General features: G+C 40.7%; 1 protein-coding gene across 2 annotated transcripts in view; it reads right to left on the reverse strand.

Moving 5' to 3' along the window:
• Nucleotides 1–1501: 1501 nt before the first annotated feature.
• The window catches only part of LYPD6 (LY6/PLAUR domain containing 6), a 132583-nt gene continuing 119211 nt past the window's right edge, over nucleotides 1502–14873 (reverse strand). For both annotated transcript variants that reach the window (XM_070768152.1, XM_070768163.1), the window contains exons 4-5: nucleotides 6735–6865; nucleotides 1502–4653 (exon numbers count right to left, since the gene is read on the reverse strand). In XM_070768152.1, the coding sequence (XP_070624253.1) occupies nucleotides 4486–4653; nucleotides 6735–6865 (299 nt within the window). In that variant the 3' untranslated portion in view covers nucleotides 1502–4485. The remainder of the gene's footprint in view (nucleotides 4654–6734; nucleotides 6866–14873) is intronic.

Below are 14873 nucleotides of genomic sequence, written 5' to 3' on the forward strand. Positions count from 1 at the left end.
TCTGAATTTTAAGTCTCTAGTCAGCTTAAACTATAACTATATAGATATTCCTCCTCCCACCCACTGCCCCCCATCCAATTTCAACAACTGCAATGAATTAAAATTTGTGAAAGGAAATAACAAAACAATAGTAATTTGCTAATGGGAAAAGCCATGATTCTAAAATGAGCTACGGAGAGTAACCCCTGAAAATGAAGGCTTGATTTGAAAGTCACTTTGGAAATCTGCCTTGGTTTTGTAATGTTAAGTTGTAAGTTAGAAATTTTATGTTCAAAAAATTCAGAGACCTGTTTTTCAGCAGATTCCAGTGAAGAACACACCAGGCTAAAGTCATACTGGCTCATGTTCATGCTTTAGTCCTGCTCCCGAGTTGCTATGCAAGCTTAGAAAATTGGCTGAATCTCTTAAGATCAAGTTCTCCTAGTCACAATGTGGATTGATAGCAGACGCTCAGAGTTTTCACATATTTCACTCTAGTTATGAAAGTTAAAGGTAATTTATTTTAAAATATTTGTGAAAGCCCTTTTGGTATTTCAGATAAAAGTGACCATAATGCAACTAAGATACCACATCTAGCTTTACATACCTGATACGCCCTGAACATTATTTGTAAATAAAATCTTATACATGTGTTACGAAGGGGATATAAAAGGCCTTTATAAAGCAAAGGATCCTTTTTGGAACTCCAAATTGGGTTACCACGTAAACCTATGTTTTCAAAACCAGATTTTCTATAAAAGCACAGCCTACCTACAGCGCTGTTAACCTTAAACCCGCAGAGCCTTTCACAGAGGTTAGTAATAAGAGCTATATTCATGTAAGTGTGACACCTTAATAAGCACCAATCACATCACCAGTCCAGAGCCTAGTAGAAAATCTCTAACTTTGCGGAAAACATGTATTTTCCTGGAAATTTCAAAGTAAAGGGTGCTAAAGAATAACCAGGAATCATAAATGAGCTGGAGTTTTTCAAGGTCATTTTCAATGTCTATCATTTTACTTAAGAAAAATGCAATAAAAGTGTTGCATAGCTAAAAATGACATTTTTACTATTTAAATATTTGTTTCCTGTTGCAGAAGATACTGTCAAGGGAAAATGTTTTCTATTGCATCATCACTAATATAATCAACCCCAAGAATAAAATAAAATTTGAAAATAAAGAGGTAATGGGATAGCACTTAAATATATAGATACACACACACACACCTTTTTCTATTTCCTGATTTAACAAAGAAATTGTCTAGGGAAACTGCACATCTGATTGAAGGGTCTGGTAATCTTTCCTTCTTTGATTTTCTGCAGCACTTACTGTCTGTATGAAACATTTGGCATGGGTGAATTGTCTTGTGTCTTTTCGTGCATGTATTTCTTGTCTATACAACTAAGTGAGCTCCTGGAAGGAAGTTCCCTTCAACACCGAGCCCAGTCAATGCCTTGTACGTAACCCGGGTGCCTTAGTCATTGGTTGGCATGTGCATTGCAGGGAGGAGCCTGGTGAGATACACTTAAAATCTTTATTCATTGATTTACAATATGTACAATATTTACAAAATTTAGGCATTAAATCCCATATTGACGTGAATGCTGTGAGAAGTCTAAAAATAAATAAATGGCACGTAGGTTCATAGACACATCGCGGCTCTTTGCACTTCATCACCAACTGTAGGGTTTAATGAGATTTAAGGTGGTAGAAAATTCAGATGGATGACTGGTCCTGGACCTTCCACATGAATAGCCCTTCCTTGGCTCCTCGAGGCTGGGGTTGGTGAGTAAACTACTTTCTTTGAAGAGAGTGAAATACCAGCCATTCTATAGGCACATGGGTGCACAAAGCCACACCATGTGGAGTTTGCAGTGACCCCTTGGGCAGCAGGTAAGTTTGCACCATTGCGGACCCGGTTCCTCCACACCAGTCAGGGAGGCTTTGGAGAGGCGCCTTCTTATGAAGAACCAAGATTTGGACTTTCTCTCTTATTCTAATCACATGCAGTACATGGAAGGTGTCAGTGGAGAGTGACCCATGCATGAAAATGTATTTGTAGGTATATACAACATCAAACTGTCATTGTCTTATGCCATCTTCAGATGTAGGACCAACCTGCCTCCTCTTTGACAGCAAAAGGAATGAATGAAGAAGCTATACCTCACCCCCCAAAGAAGAAACACTGTCTGGGGTCACACACAAATGACATCCTGTAGAAGCAGGACTAAACAAATTCCACATATAAGATGAAAAAATATCCATGATGTTAGGCCTGGAAGTTTTCCTAGGGGTGGCAATTCTATCTTCCCTTTCTCTTCCATCCTGCCTCATCCCACATAACCTAAACCAGAAGGAAAAGCTTCTTAGAGCCTCAGTACCTTCATCTGTCAAGTGTAAATACTAGTAACATTCCTTACAGGGTTCTCACAGGGCTTATATGACCCAGCTCACGTAAAGTGCTTAGCCTAGCGTCTGGCACCTAAGAGGTGCTTAGTAAATAAATGTCTTGCTTTCTCTCCCTCTACTTCCCCTACCCCAACTGTAAGCAACATATTGATAAGCCTACCAAACTCAGAATTAAGGCCATTTGATGCAATTAAAATGATTTTGTATCAGAGTTTCTGATGTCAGTTTCCATTTGGTCCCTTCGGGGGTGAGGGGTATCTCATTTCATGAGTCCAAGATCTCTTCCTGTGCAGGGCAGATGGCCCCCAACAACTGTCCTCCTAATCAGTAATGATTCCACCGAAGTCCATGCCAAGATATGCCCTAACCCTGCTGAGAAACTCATACCAGTGATGGTCACCACCTGAATACTTCTCGGACAGCACCACTGAGGAAACCATGAGCAAAAACCCTGAGGCCAACACGTTACTCTTTTTCATAAGTTTTTTCAATACTGGTGCAAGTATTATAGGTAACTTTCAACGAACATATATTACAAGCTCTACCACTGTTGAAAAATAGGCATTCTGATTTGATTGTTTTGTTCAGAATAAAGAATCTTTTACAATATACCTTAGTTTCTAGTTATGCCATACAAAAATAAATATTATATAAGTGATTTATAAGGAAGAAGAAAAAATTGTAACTTGAGGTGCCAAAAAAATAGGAAGGATGGTGAAAGTTCTACCATTTACTTCAAAAGCAATCATCTGAAACCAAGAAAAACTTCTCTCTGGGTTTTTGTACTATTCTCATCATGAACCTACTGGCCCACCTGCTTCTCATCCTGGGATATTACAACTTCTTTCCCTATCAATCTGGAGACAACATAATGCAGAAACCTCTCCCTGAAGTCATGGGGGATTTGGAAGAGAAAGAACAAAGGAGGCTCTTGGGCAGTGTAAATTGCAGATGAAAGGTTTGGCAGAGACACTGACTGGCCACTCACAAACGAATCAATTCCACACGTCTTCCTTTCATTCTGAAATCATTTCTCTGTCTCAATTAGCCATGCCTGAATAGAAGCTGACGCTTGGAGGAAATAAGCCCATCTTGCTGTCAGCCACTTTGGATACCTATTAGTCCAAGTAGAATCCAGAATTTCATGGAGCAAAATTAGGTGCCAGTCAAGGCTAATCTCACCAATTTTATGAAGGGATAAACAGCCACCTTATGAATGCTAATTCAATTAAGTTGGGAAAAATCCTTTTCCAGCCACCTCTCCTCTCATACAAAAAACCTTATGATTGCCTTTTTTTATCCCATGCAGAAAAAAGGGAGTATGATTCCTATCACTGGGAGAAGAATATTGGGACAATTAGATTGGACAAACTGCTTACTATTTTTCTAGGGACTTAGATCAGAATTGCCAAGGAAACTGTCCATTCATTTGGGAATCAAAGTTTTTAAAACTCTAAAGCTATAAGTGAATTCATGGTTGGACCACCTAAATCAGTGGTCATTGACCTTTCTCCTGAAGAACACAGATCTATATGCGTCCATATAACATATTGGGGCTTCCCAGGTGGCACTAATGGTAAACAATCCACCTGCCAATGCAGGAGACAAGAGACTCAGGTTCAATCCCTGGGTTGCAAAGATCCCCTGGAGTAGGAAATGGCACCCCACTCCAGTATTCTTGCCTAGGAAATTCCATGGACAGAAGAGCCTGGTGGGTTATAGTCCATGGGATCACAAAGCGTTAGACACAACAGAGCGACTGAGCACACACATCTCAGAGGGTCCCAGGACTTCTGTGGTTTGTGCATGTATTGCAAATTAAGAGCCCCAGATCTCAGTCTATGTTTTGGAGTGAAAACAAATGCTTATGGCATAGAATTCAGACGTTGTTTGGGGGCAGGCTGCTTTGACGAGGTCTTGAAATGACTACATTGAAGCAATGCTTGTTCCTTGTGGCAAGTAGAAGTGCTTGGCTGTGAAGACATCTGGAGTGCTGTGTTTTCACATATGTGACTACTGTCAGGCCAAGGCCTCATGCATGACTATGGACCCTCAAGGCCCCCAGGGATTGCTACTACAGGGTGCCTCTGAGCTGCTATAAGGTGAGTCCCAACCACACCCACAAGCAGGACACTATCACGGACATGCAGTGTGGGTGCCCATTCGTCTGATTTATGGGTGATGTTGTAGCAAATGTGGCATCAGTTTCATTTCGGGGGAGCGGCAAGTTACAGATATTTCCTTCACAACAGGAAGTGCAGACCTGAAAGAAAGGAAGAGAAAAAGAAGGGGGATGAGGAGCTGGCAGATGAAGGGGGCAGAGAGTTTTGAAGGAATTGGCTCCTTCACAGCAAGATGCAAATGAAAATTACCTGTTCTACAAAGGAAACACCAACTCTGTGTTTAAGTGGGTGGGATGAAATTTCACCTGGAAGCGTTGTGATCAAAATAAAACCTCCTGCCCAGACTAAACTTCTAGGGATATGCGTTCTGTTTTTCACATCCTACCAAGTGGTTCTTATGGGTTTCCCTTGTGGCTCAGATGGTAATAGAATCTGTGTGCAATGCAGGAAACCCGGGTTCAATCCTGGTGTGGAAGATCCCCCTGGAGAAGGGAATGGCAACCCACTCCATTATTCTAGCCTGGAGAATTCCATGGACTGAGTAGCCTGGCAAGCTACAGTCCACGGGATCGCAAAGAGTCGGACACAACTGAGCACAACATGTGGCTATTATACCATTTTACAGCCTTCCAAGGCCTCAGTTATTCCATCTGTGAAATGGGAATTGTAAAACTTATGTTTGTCAGAGAGGCTCTCTGACTACTTGAGGAAGCTGTTAAGATAGTAATTAATTTGCCACGTTTTCACAGTGAAAGTGAAATGCCTACAACCGAGTTAATTTAAAATTATTTAACTTTCATTAGAACTGTCTGCATGATTATCTCCACTCCCATGGGTAAGTTAAAATTTGAAGGGCTTTCATTTATGCAGTTACTCCTGCTTTATACTGCTTTCCTCATGCAGCATAAGAAAAAAAACCCAAAAGATTATTGACAGAAATTATTTTAGGCCATGGCTCCCAACATACAGGAATCTCAGCTTCAACTGCAAAGTTACTAGAAATGCAAAATCTCACACTTCACCCAAAATTTAGCAATTTAGAATCTGTATTTGAACAAGATCCCCAAGTGATTCACATGCACAGTAATGTTTGAAAAGCTCTTTGATGTTTAATATCTTACACAGTTGTTATCTTAAAGAGATCTGAGTTTGGTCATAGGTGACATGGACTAGGAAGACATGATGTTGAAGAGAGAGACCAAAGGTCAGAAGTGAGTTTGGATTCTTTCTGTCACTAATTCACCTGAGCACATGAATCACTTCTCTGACCTACAGCTTCCTTCTTGGTAAAGTGTCACCATAATATCTGAAAGCCAAACTTAGCTTGGAGTGGGATAGAGGGGTCTGGTCAAGTAAAACCCTTGGGTTTATGTTTCATATTTCAATTATTATTTATGACCATAATTTCTCAATAAACCAAAAAAAAGAAAAGAATTCCTAGTGTATTTCACAAGTCACTTGAAAACTGAGTGTTGTCTTAGGAGAAAGAAGCCCCCACTAATAGTGAGAGTGGGGGCTGCCTCAAGCCACCAGGAAGGTGGCCCAGTGGGGAGAAAAGGGCAGCCTCCAAGGTCAAGGACTGACATACAAGACCTGTACAGCTAGCTTGGCATGAATGGCGGGAGAGTCAGGGGTGTTCCCCAACTCCAATCCTGAGCCTGGCTGCCCTTCTCTGAGTCTTGCCATTTTCCTTCAAGGCTGCCTTTGAAGTCTGTTCTACACTGAGTGCTTCTGTCCAGGGACCAGATGGAGTTTAAGGAAAGTAAACCCACAGGAAACGGCAGGGTCTCCTGTCACCGGCTCAAACGACTCAGGAGCCAATGTCTTAGTGTTAGTCACTCAATCATGTCCGACACTTTGTGACCCCAGGAGCCAGCAGATAACTTCCAAATCATCGTCCCAATAAAGATATGAGCTCCACTTTACAGAAAGTTATCAAAGCTAAATTGCCTTGTCCATCTTCAGTTAAATGAACTTAATAATTTTCAATACTTTCCTGGTGTTGTGTTTATATAATTTATACTGGTTACCCTATACCCTGATATAAGTTTTTATTCTTTTAGCACCAACATGAAAGGAAGCATCTTTTCATAATGGTATGAAGACTGTCAAAAGTCAGCCTACATGGGGGAGTAGGCTCATGGAGCTCATGAGCCCTAGTGGGCATCTGGATAGGAGGAAGCCTGACTATGGTGTCCCGTCATTTGCTTGGTTGCCAGACCTTGTGGCCTTCATGCTCGGAGTCTCTGCAGCCAGTGGACAAGCAGTCTTCCAGTGGAACACAGCGCTTGGTGACAGAGATGCTATTTCCTGTGACTTCCATGGTGTGCTGAGTGTAGCAGTATCTAGTCTCTGTCAATAGGGAAAACAGGTGTTAATTGAGATGGGAAACATTAGCCCAACCTGGATGAAAATGAAACAATAGGAATGTCAACACTAAGATCTAATGGCACCCTGAACATACACTGCGTTAAGTTGATATCCAATCCCAAGACCTCCTTGGAGACATCCACTTCACTGTGACAGAAGGAGACCTTCTGAATAACACTGCTCTCCCATAAAATCCTCATACTCCAAGACCTTGTGGTATTACTCTGTCTTCCAACAAATTTTGCCACTGCCAAACTTTGCCACGGTACTGATTTTTATTTTTAGGGCACGAGAGGTTTGGAGGAATGATTTAGGATGTGGGAATCATATAATTTTCAGGAAGACGAAGGGGTGGAAAGTCCAAAGAAACCAAGGTTAAAAGAAAAAAAGTGAGACAGGTAATGAAGATCTTCAAGGAAAGAAAAGACTATAGCAGAGACTGGTGTGTGTGTGTGTGTGTGTCCATCCAAGTGTGTGTATAAGTGTCCTTATGTGTGTGCCCATATACAAGATTGGGAAACAGCTATTCCCAAGTATGACAGAATGATTAAAAACACACTCATTGTATCTGGAGAAAATGATTTCATCCAAAAGAAAGAACTTCTAGCCTATGAGCACAGTTGAATCCTACAATTCATGACAGGAGAAAACTAATCCAGCAGTAAGAGTCATCTTTCCCCAGGGCGATTTCAGTTTCTTTCCAAAAAGGCAGATGGACACCATGAAGTGAGTTTTCAGAGTCCCTCTAAACTTAGGAGTCTGAAAACTTGAGATTTCCTCCAAAATTCCATGGAGAATTGTTTAACTTGGAATTTAAAGAATAAAGAAAAATGACTTTGTCAATGTAATTCTTTAAGGCCTCTAGGCAGTGTTCAGCTTTCTAAGCCTGGGATTTAGGAGAATGTTCCTGCTTCACTGTCAGATTGAAAAAAATAATAATAACTCAAGAAATGCCACCGAGCTGTTTTTCATCCATATCTTGGACCCAACTTTGCATGCTTTATACATTTTGGATATTTAGTGGCTAAAATAGAATTATGACCTTCTGTGATATTATTTATTAGGCAATAAAAATTCCCCTCACCAAAGTACTAAAGTCAAAAGAAGAAAGCTCAGGAATTTTAGGCCCAGAGAATGAACTAATACCACACTGACATATTCTGGGGGTCATAAAAATCAGGGGTTTAATATTCTTCCCAGACACCCTCACCCAATAGAATCTGAGTGGCCTGCTTGAGTCTTGCTAAGGGTAAAAACGTGTCCAACATCGGTGCGGGTACCTGTATTGAGTCTGTGTCAATGCCCTCCCCCAAGGGCTGTTCTCACACTGCACCCAACCAGAATTTCATCATTTGGGACCAGGTCAGGGAAGTTCCTAGTCCCAGGTCAGGGAAGCTCAGGATCTGGGGGCTCTTTGGAGTAGGTAAAACTAAGGTCACCCTATGAGCTCACAAGAAAATCTGAAAGTTTTGCAGCTGGCGATGGTTCTCTCAAAGTTCTAAAATATTTTAAAATTGAAATGGTTGCTTTTCTGATGAAGAGGAAGTGGCATGATTTTTTACTTATTTTTTAAGCCTTTAGCAGTGTTTAACAAATGGAAGCCAGTGCCCTGAGAGGTTTACCGCATCTTCCAAAGAGGACTGGCTTACTTTAGTACCAGACTTGGATGTTTATGGCCATGTTAATAGATGCCTTTCTCAGCCCCTACCCCAACTTTTAGACATTCAAGAAAGCAATAAAAACAGGAATGTTCTTATCTTCTGTCTCTTCTTCCCACAGACAACCAGGAACAGCTGCCAGAGGTTTTATTGCTCCACATGTAAATCTGAGCAGATAAGATCATACATTTATGGACTAAGTAAATCATTACATGGTTTCAGTTTGGGAAACTAGATTTTGTCCCTCAAGTATCGAATTATCTTGTTTTAAGGAAGCCTTAAAATAACAATGGGTAAACTTCATATTACTACTTTTTGTTCATATTTTTATATCTATAACAAACTCTTTTATTTATTAACTGGAATAATTAAATGAAAGTAGAGACAATTGATGAACCTGTTTGGTTTTTTTTCAGGACAATATGCAAAAGCCCAATATGTAATAAGCCAATTCTTGCCATTCTGTGGGGAAAATGGTGATCAGTGATGAGACTGGTTAAGATTTGTTTTCTTACATGTCAACAAGTCCAATCCATAAAACAAAGATACATTGAGAACACCCCATTACTTGTAGCCATAGAGACTTCAGATATGAAGTGTGAATCCCTTGGAAATATCCATTCTTAAAACACGAAATCCAAGGTGAATTGTGAAATGTTAAAAACCTATATGCAGGTCAGGAAGCAACAGTTAGAACTGGACATGGAACAACAGACTGGTTCCAAATAGGAAAAGGAGTACATCAAGGCTGTATATTGTCACCCTGCTTATTTAACTTACATGCAGAGTACATCATGAGAAACACTGGTCTGGAAGAAGCACAAGCTGGAATCAAGATTGCTGGGAGAAATATCAATAACCTCAGATATGCAGATGACACCACCCTTATGGCAGAAAGTGAAGAGGAACTAAAGAGCCTCTTGATGAAGGTGAAAGGGGAGAGTGAAAAAGTTGGCTTAAAGCTCAACATTCAGAAAACGAAGATCATGGTATCTGGTCCCATCACTTCATGGGAAATAGATTGGAAGACAGTGGAAATAGTGTCAGACTTTATTTTTTTGCTACAATCACTGCAGATGGTGATTGTAGCCATGAAATTAAAAGACGCTTACTCCTTGGAAGGAAAGTTATGACCAACATAGATAGCATATTCAAAAGCAGAGACATTACTTTGCCAACAAAGGTCTGTCTAGTCAAGGCTATGGCTTTTCCAGTGGTCATGTATGGATGTGAGAGTTGGACTATGAAGAAAGCTGAGCATCAGAGAATTGATGCTTTTGAACTGTGGTGTTGGAAAAGACTCTTGAGAGTCCCTTGGACTGCAAGGAGATCCAACCAGTCCATTCTAAAGGAGATCAGTCCTGGGTGTTCTTTGGAAGGACTGATGCTAAAGCTGAAACTCCAGTACTTTGGCCACCTCATGTGAAGAGTTGACTCACTGGAAAAGACTCTGATGCTGGGAGGAATTGGGGGTAGGAGGAGAAGGAGACAACAGAGGATGAGATGGCTGGATGGCATCACCGACTCAATGGATGTGACTTTGAGTGAACTCCAGGAGTTGGTGATGGACAGGGAGGCCTGGCGTGCTGCAATTCATGGGGTCGCAAAGAGTCGGACACGACTGAGCGACTGAACTGAACTGAACTGAACTGAGTGTGGAAAAGGATTCGGGAGTTAAATAAGTGTTGGAAATGCTCAAAGTTGAACAGCTTTCTTTAGTGGATAACTTATGAAAGCCTTGAATTTATATCGCGATCTCCAAGGAGCGAAGGGTGGGCAAGCAGGCAGAATTTCCCAAGCAGAACTAGGTGGACCACATGTGACTTATCACTGGATGGTAGGATTGATAAAAATTCAGCCCCAGAGCCCTGCTCTCTATGCATTTTGAATAATCCTTGGGTTAGTAATGAGGTTACATGAGAATCAAGCCTGCTGATAACTTCACAGTAAAAGGATTTCAAAGACTTTTATCTAAAAGATAAAAGATGGATTTGAATTTCTACCAGGTTAGTTTCAGCCTCTAAAATCTCGTATTCCACAACTGCATGGAATTCCCAGAGGTGGTGAAACAAAAGTCTTTTACTATGATACTCAAAGGCATTCAGCTAAAATCAGAAGTGGGTAAGAGAACTTGATCAACTACAGGAAAACACAAAATATAATTTTTATGAAATTCACACACACACAGTCTCTTACAGTAGCATAAAGTTGGGTTATGTATTTTAGTACACCCTGCCAATCCATTTCTTTAATTTTACATTTAATGTAATTATTTATATGGTAGCACTTAGTTCTGCCATTTAAATTTTTCTTTTCTGTTTGTTCTGCTTTGTGTTTGCTTGTTCTATTTTCTTTTTCCTCCATTCCTGTGAACACTTTCTAGAATTCCATTTTGATTTTTCTACAGTGTTTTTGGATGTATCTCTTTTTATAGCTTTTTTTTTTTTTTAAGTGGTTGCTCAGGTATTGTTACACACATAACTTATCACAGTCTGCTGGCATCATTTTATCAGTTCAAGTGAAGCATAGCAATCTTCCCTCTGTTCATGTCTTATTACTCTCTCTTGTTTGTAAGATAATTGTCTTCTATAATCCCTTACATACATTTAGAACCACATGAGACAGCACTACAAATTTTGCTTCAACCATCAAACATAATTTAGAAAACTCAAGAGTAGAAGTATGGTCATATCGTACTATCAAAGACATATTTTCGCTTACCATGTTTTTTCTTCCTTTCTGATATTCCAAGTTTCCTTCTTTCATCATTTTCTTTCTGTATAGAGAACTTACTTTGGCCATTCCTTTAGAGTAGGTCTGCTGGTGAGAAAGTTTCTTTGTTTTCTTTCATCTGAGAATGTCTTATTTCCCCTGTCTTTCCCAAACAAAATTTTCTCTGGATATGGGATTCTGCATTATTTCTTTTCTAATGCCTGAAAAACGTTGTGCCATTTCCTTCCATCCTCAATGGTTTCTGATGAGAACTTCTGTCAAATAATTTTTCTCTGACAAGGTGTTTTTTCTCTCTTCATCTTTCAGTATTTTTCTTTTAGTTTCAGAAGTTTGACTTATGTGTCTTTGTGTAGATTTCTTTAGTTTTATCCTCTTTGGCGTTCACTCAAGTTCTCAAATCTGCAGGATTTCATCTTTAGCTAAATTTGGAAAGTTTCATCCATAATTCTTTGAGTACTTTTTTTAGCTCTGCCCTTTTTCTACCTTTCTGAGACTCTAATGACACATTGTTAAATCTTTTGTTATACTCCCGCAGATCCCTGAGGCTCTGTTTTGGGAGGGAATTTTTTTTTTTTTCCTCTCTGTTATTCAGAATTTGGTAATTTCTATTGTTCCACCTTCCAGTTCACTGATTCTTTCCTCTGTTTCTTCCATTCTACTGATAAGCTCATCCACGCTGTTTTAATTTCAGCTATAGTATTAACCGTTTAGAAATTTCCATTTGGTTCTTCTTTATATTTTCTTTTTTTTTGGCTGAGATTTTATTTCTCATTTGTTTCAAGTGTGTTTGTATTTGTTCATTGAAACATTTTTGTTATGGTTACTTTAAATCTTTATTAGCTAATTCAAACATCTTTGTAGCTATCTCATTACTCAGTTCAGTTCAGTCACTCAGTCATGTTGGACTCTGTGACCCCACAGACTGTAGCACACCAGACTTCCCTGTCCATCACCAATTTCAGGAGCTTACTCAAACTCATGTCCATCACATCAGTAATGCCATCCAACCATCTCATCCTCTGTTGTCCCCTTTTCCTCCCACCTTCATTCTCTCCCAGCATCAGGGTCTCTTCCAATGAGTCATTTTTTCTTATCAGGTGGCCAAAGTGTTGAAGTTTCAGCTTCAGTATCAGTCCTTCCAATGAATATTCAGGACTGATTTCCTTTAGGATGAACTGGTTGGATCTCCTTGCAGTCCAAGGGACTCTCAAGAGTTTTCTCCAACAACACAGTTCAAAAGCATCAATTCTTCAGCACTCAGCTTTCTTTGGGAGAAGGCAATGGCACCCCACTGGGACATGACTGAGCAACTTCACTTTCACTTTTCACTTTCATGCATTGGAGGAGGAAATGGCAACCCACTCCAGTGTTCTTGCCTGGAGAATACCAGGGACGGCAGGGCCTGGTGGGCTGCCGTCTATGGGGTCGCACAGAGTCAGACACGACTGAAGCGACTTAGCAGCAGCAGCAGCAGCAGCTGCAGCAGCTTTCTTTATAGTCCAACTCTCACACCCATACATGACTACGGGAAAAACCATAGCTTTGACTAGACAAAGCTTTGTTGGTAAAGTAATGTCTCTGCTTTTTAATATGCTGTCTAGGTTGGTCATAGCTTTTCTTCCAAGGAGCAAGTGTCTTTTAATTTCATGACTGCAGTCACCATCTGCAGAGATTTTGGAGCCCAATAAAATAAAGTCTCTCACTGTTTTCATTGTTCCCCATCTATTTGCCCTGAAGTGATGGGACTGGATGTTAGTATCTATTAATTGTCATTTTTCATTTTGTTTGAGATCTTCCTGGTATGACAAGTGATTTTTTTATTGAAACCTAGACATTTTGGTATTATAACATTTCAGATCTTATTTAAACCTTATGTTTTAGCTAACTTCCTCTGACTCAGTCCCAGTAGGGGGAGGGGGTCTGCAGCCTCATTACTGCTGGCTAGCAGTCAAGTCCAGGCTCCCTACTGTCTCCTTTCACAACTGAGAGTGCTCTCCTCATTACTTCTGGGTGGGATTTCCAGCTCCCCACTAGGTCTCCTATGATACCTTCTTGACTAAGAGTGGTAGGAGTGCCTTGTTAATGATTCCCACATGGCCTCAACTGATGCCACTCTACTAATGGGAGTCTGGCCTTATTACCACACACTCCCTAGTGGAGTCCTGACTCTCCACTTGGCCTCCTCTCACATAGTCCCAACAGGGACTGGGGGGAAGAACAACGTCATTACTGTTGGATAAGGGTAGAAGCCCAGGTCCCAGACATGGTCTGTACTGACACCATGGGGGAGGCCTCATTACCACCCAAGGGGAATCTCAGGGGAGGTTAGTATGTCTCATTACAGCTTGTTCATGGTGGAAGTCTAAGCCTTTGTTACCGTGGGGGTGGTGGTAACCTACAACTGATCTCTGTGGTATTCGGCTGGAGTGGTTATTGTCTAGATTTCTGTTCTTTCCAGGCTGCCTCCTTCTTGGTCCTTTGGCTACAGAGAGATTACTTTTGTTGGAGTTTATTATTTTGGTGCCTGTGGTATTTCCAGGTTTCCAGCTTTGTCATCTCCAAGTCTGGAATGTATAGGACAAAAACAAAACCCAGAGAACTCACCTTCTTGGGTCATGAGGACCTTAGCTAATCTGCCTTTTTCTCTCTTTCTTTTCACCAATATATATAATGTTCAGGAATTTAGTTGTACTTAGCAGGAGGAATAGAAAAATACATCTGCCCTGTCTTTCCAAAAATCCTCAACATTTCTGACATTTTGAGTTAGCTAGTTCTGGGTTGGGAGACTAACTTGTACAATGTAGTATATTTATCAGCATCTGCGGCCCCTTCTTCTGAGATGCCAGTAGCATCCCCAACTGTGATAACCAAAAATGTTTCCATACATTAGTAAATGTCCTCTGAGGGGCAAAACCACTCTCAGTTAAGATAAACTGTTCAAGATTACAATCTTCTTGAGATTAAGGTGCATTCTTGAGTATGTTGGCATTCCCCACCCCCACTCCAATATACAGCACAGGACCTTGCATAATATAACAGGTGCTTAATGTATTAAGAATATAGGTGGATGGGTGGAAAGAATATATATATATATATCTGGTCTCTTCAACTCAAGGTTGAACCAAATCAACTCTTTAACTTAGTTCTATGATATCTATTGGAGAAGGCAGTGGCACCCCACTCCAGTACTCTTGCCTGGAAAATCCCATGGACGGAGGAGCCTGGTAGGCCATAGTCCACGGGGTCGCTAAGGGTCGGGCACGACTGAACGACTGCACTTTCACTTTTCATTTTCATGCATTGGAGAAGGAAATGGCAACCCATTCCAGTGTTCTTGCCTGGAGAATCCCAGGGACGGGGGAGCCTGGTGGGCTGCCGTCTATGGGGTCACACAGAGTCGGACACGACTGAAGCGACTTAGCGACTTAGCAACGATATCTATAACATCTATTCCATTTCTGTAGTTTGAGTGAGCTCTTCAAATTTGAAAGTGAAATAATAGTATATTTCAATCAGAAGCACAACCTTCACATAGTATAACTGCTTTGGGAAAATGCTTGCCAGGATTTACTAAATCTAAACTTATGCATATCTTAGGA

Source organism: Bos indicus, chromosome 2 (assembly GCF_029378745.1).
Source record: "Bos indicus isolate NIAB-ARS_2022 breed Sahiwal x Tharparkar chromosome 2, NIAB-ARS_B.indTharparkar_mat_pri_1.0, whole genome shotgun sequence".
NCBI classification, from domain to species: domain Eukaryota; kingdom Metazoa; phylum Chordata; class Mammalia; order Artiodactyla; family Bovidae; genus Bos; species Bos indicus.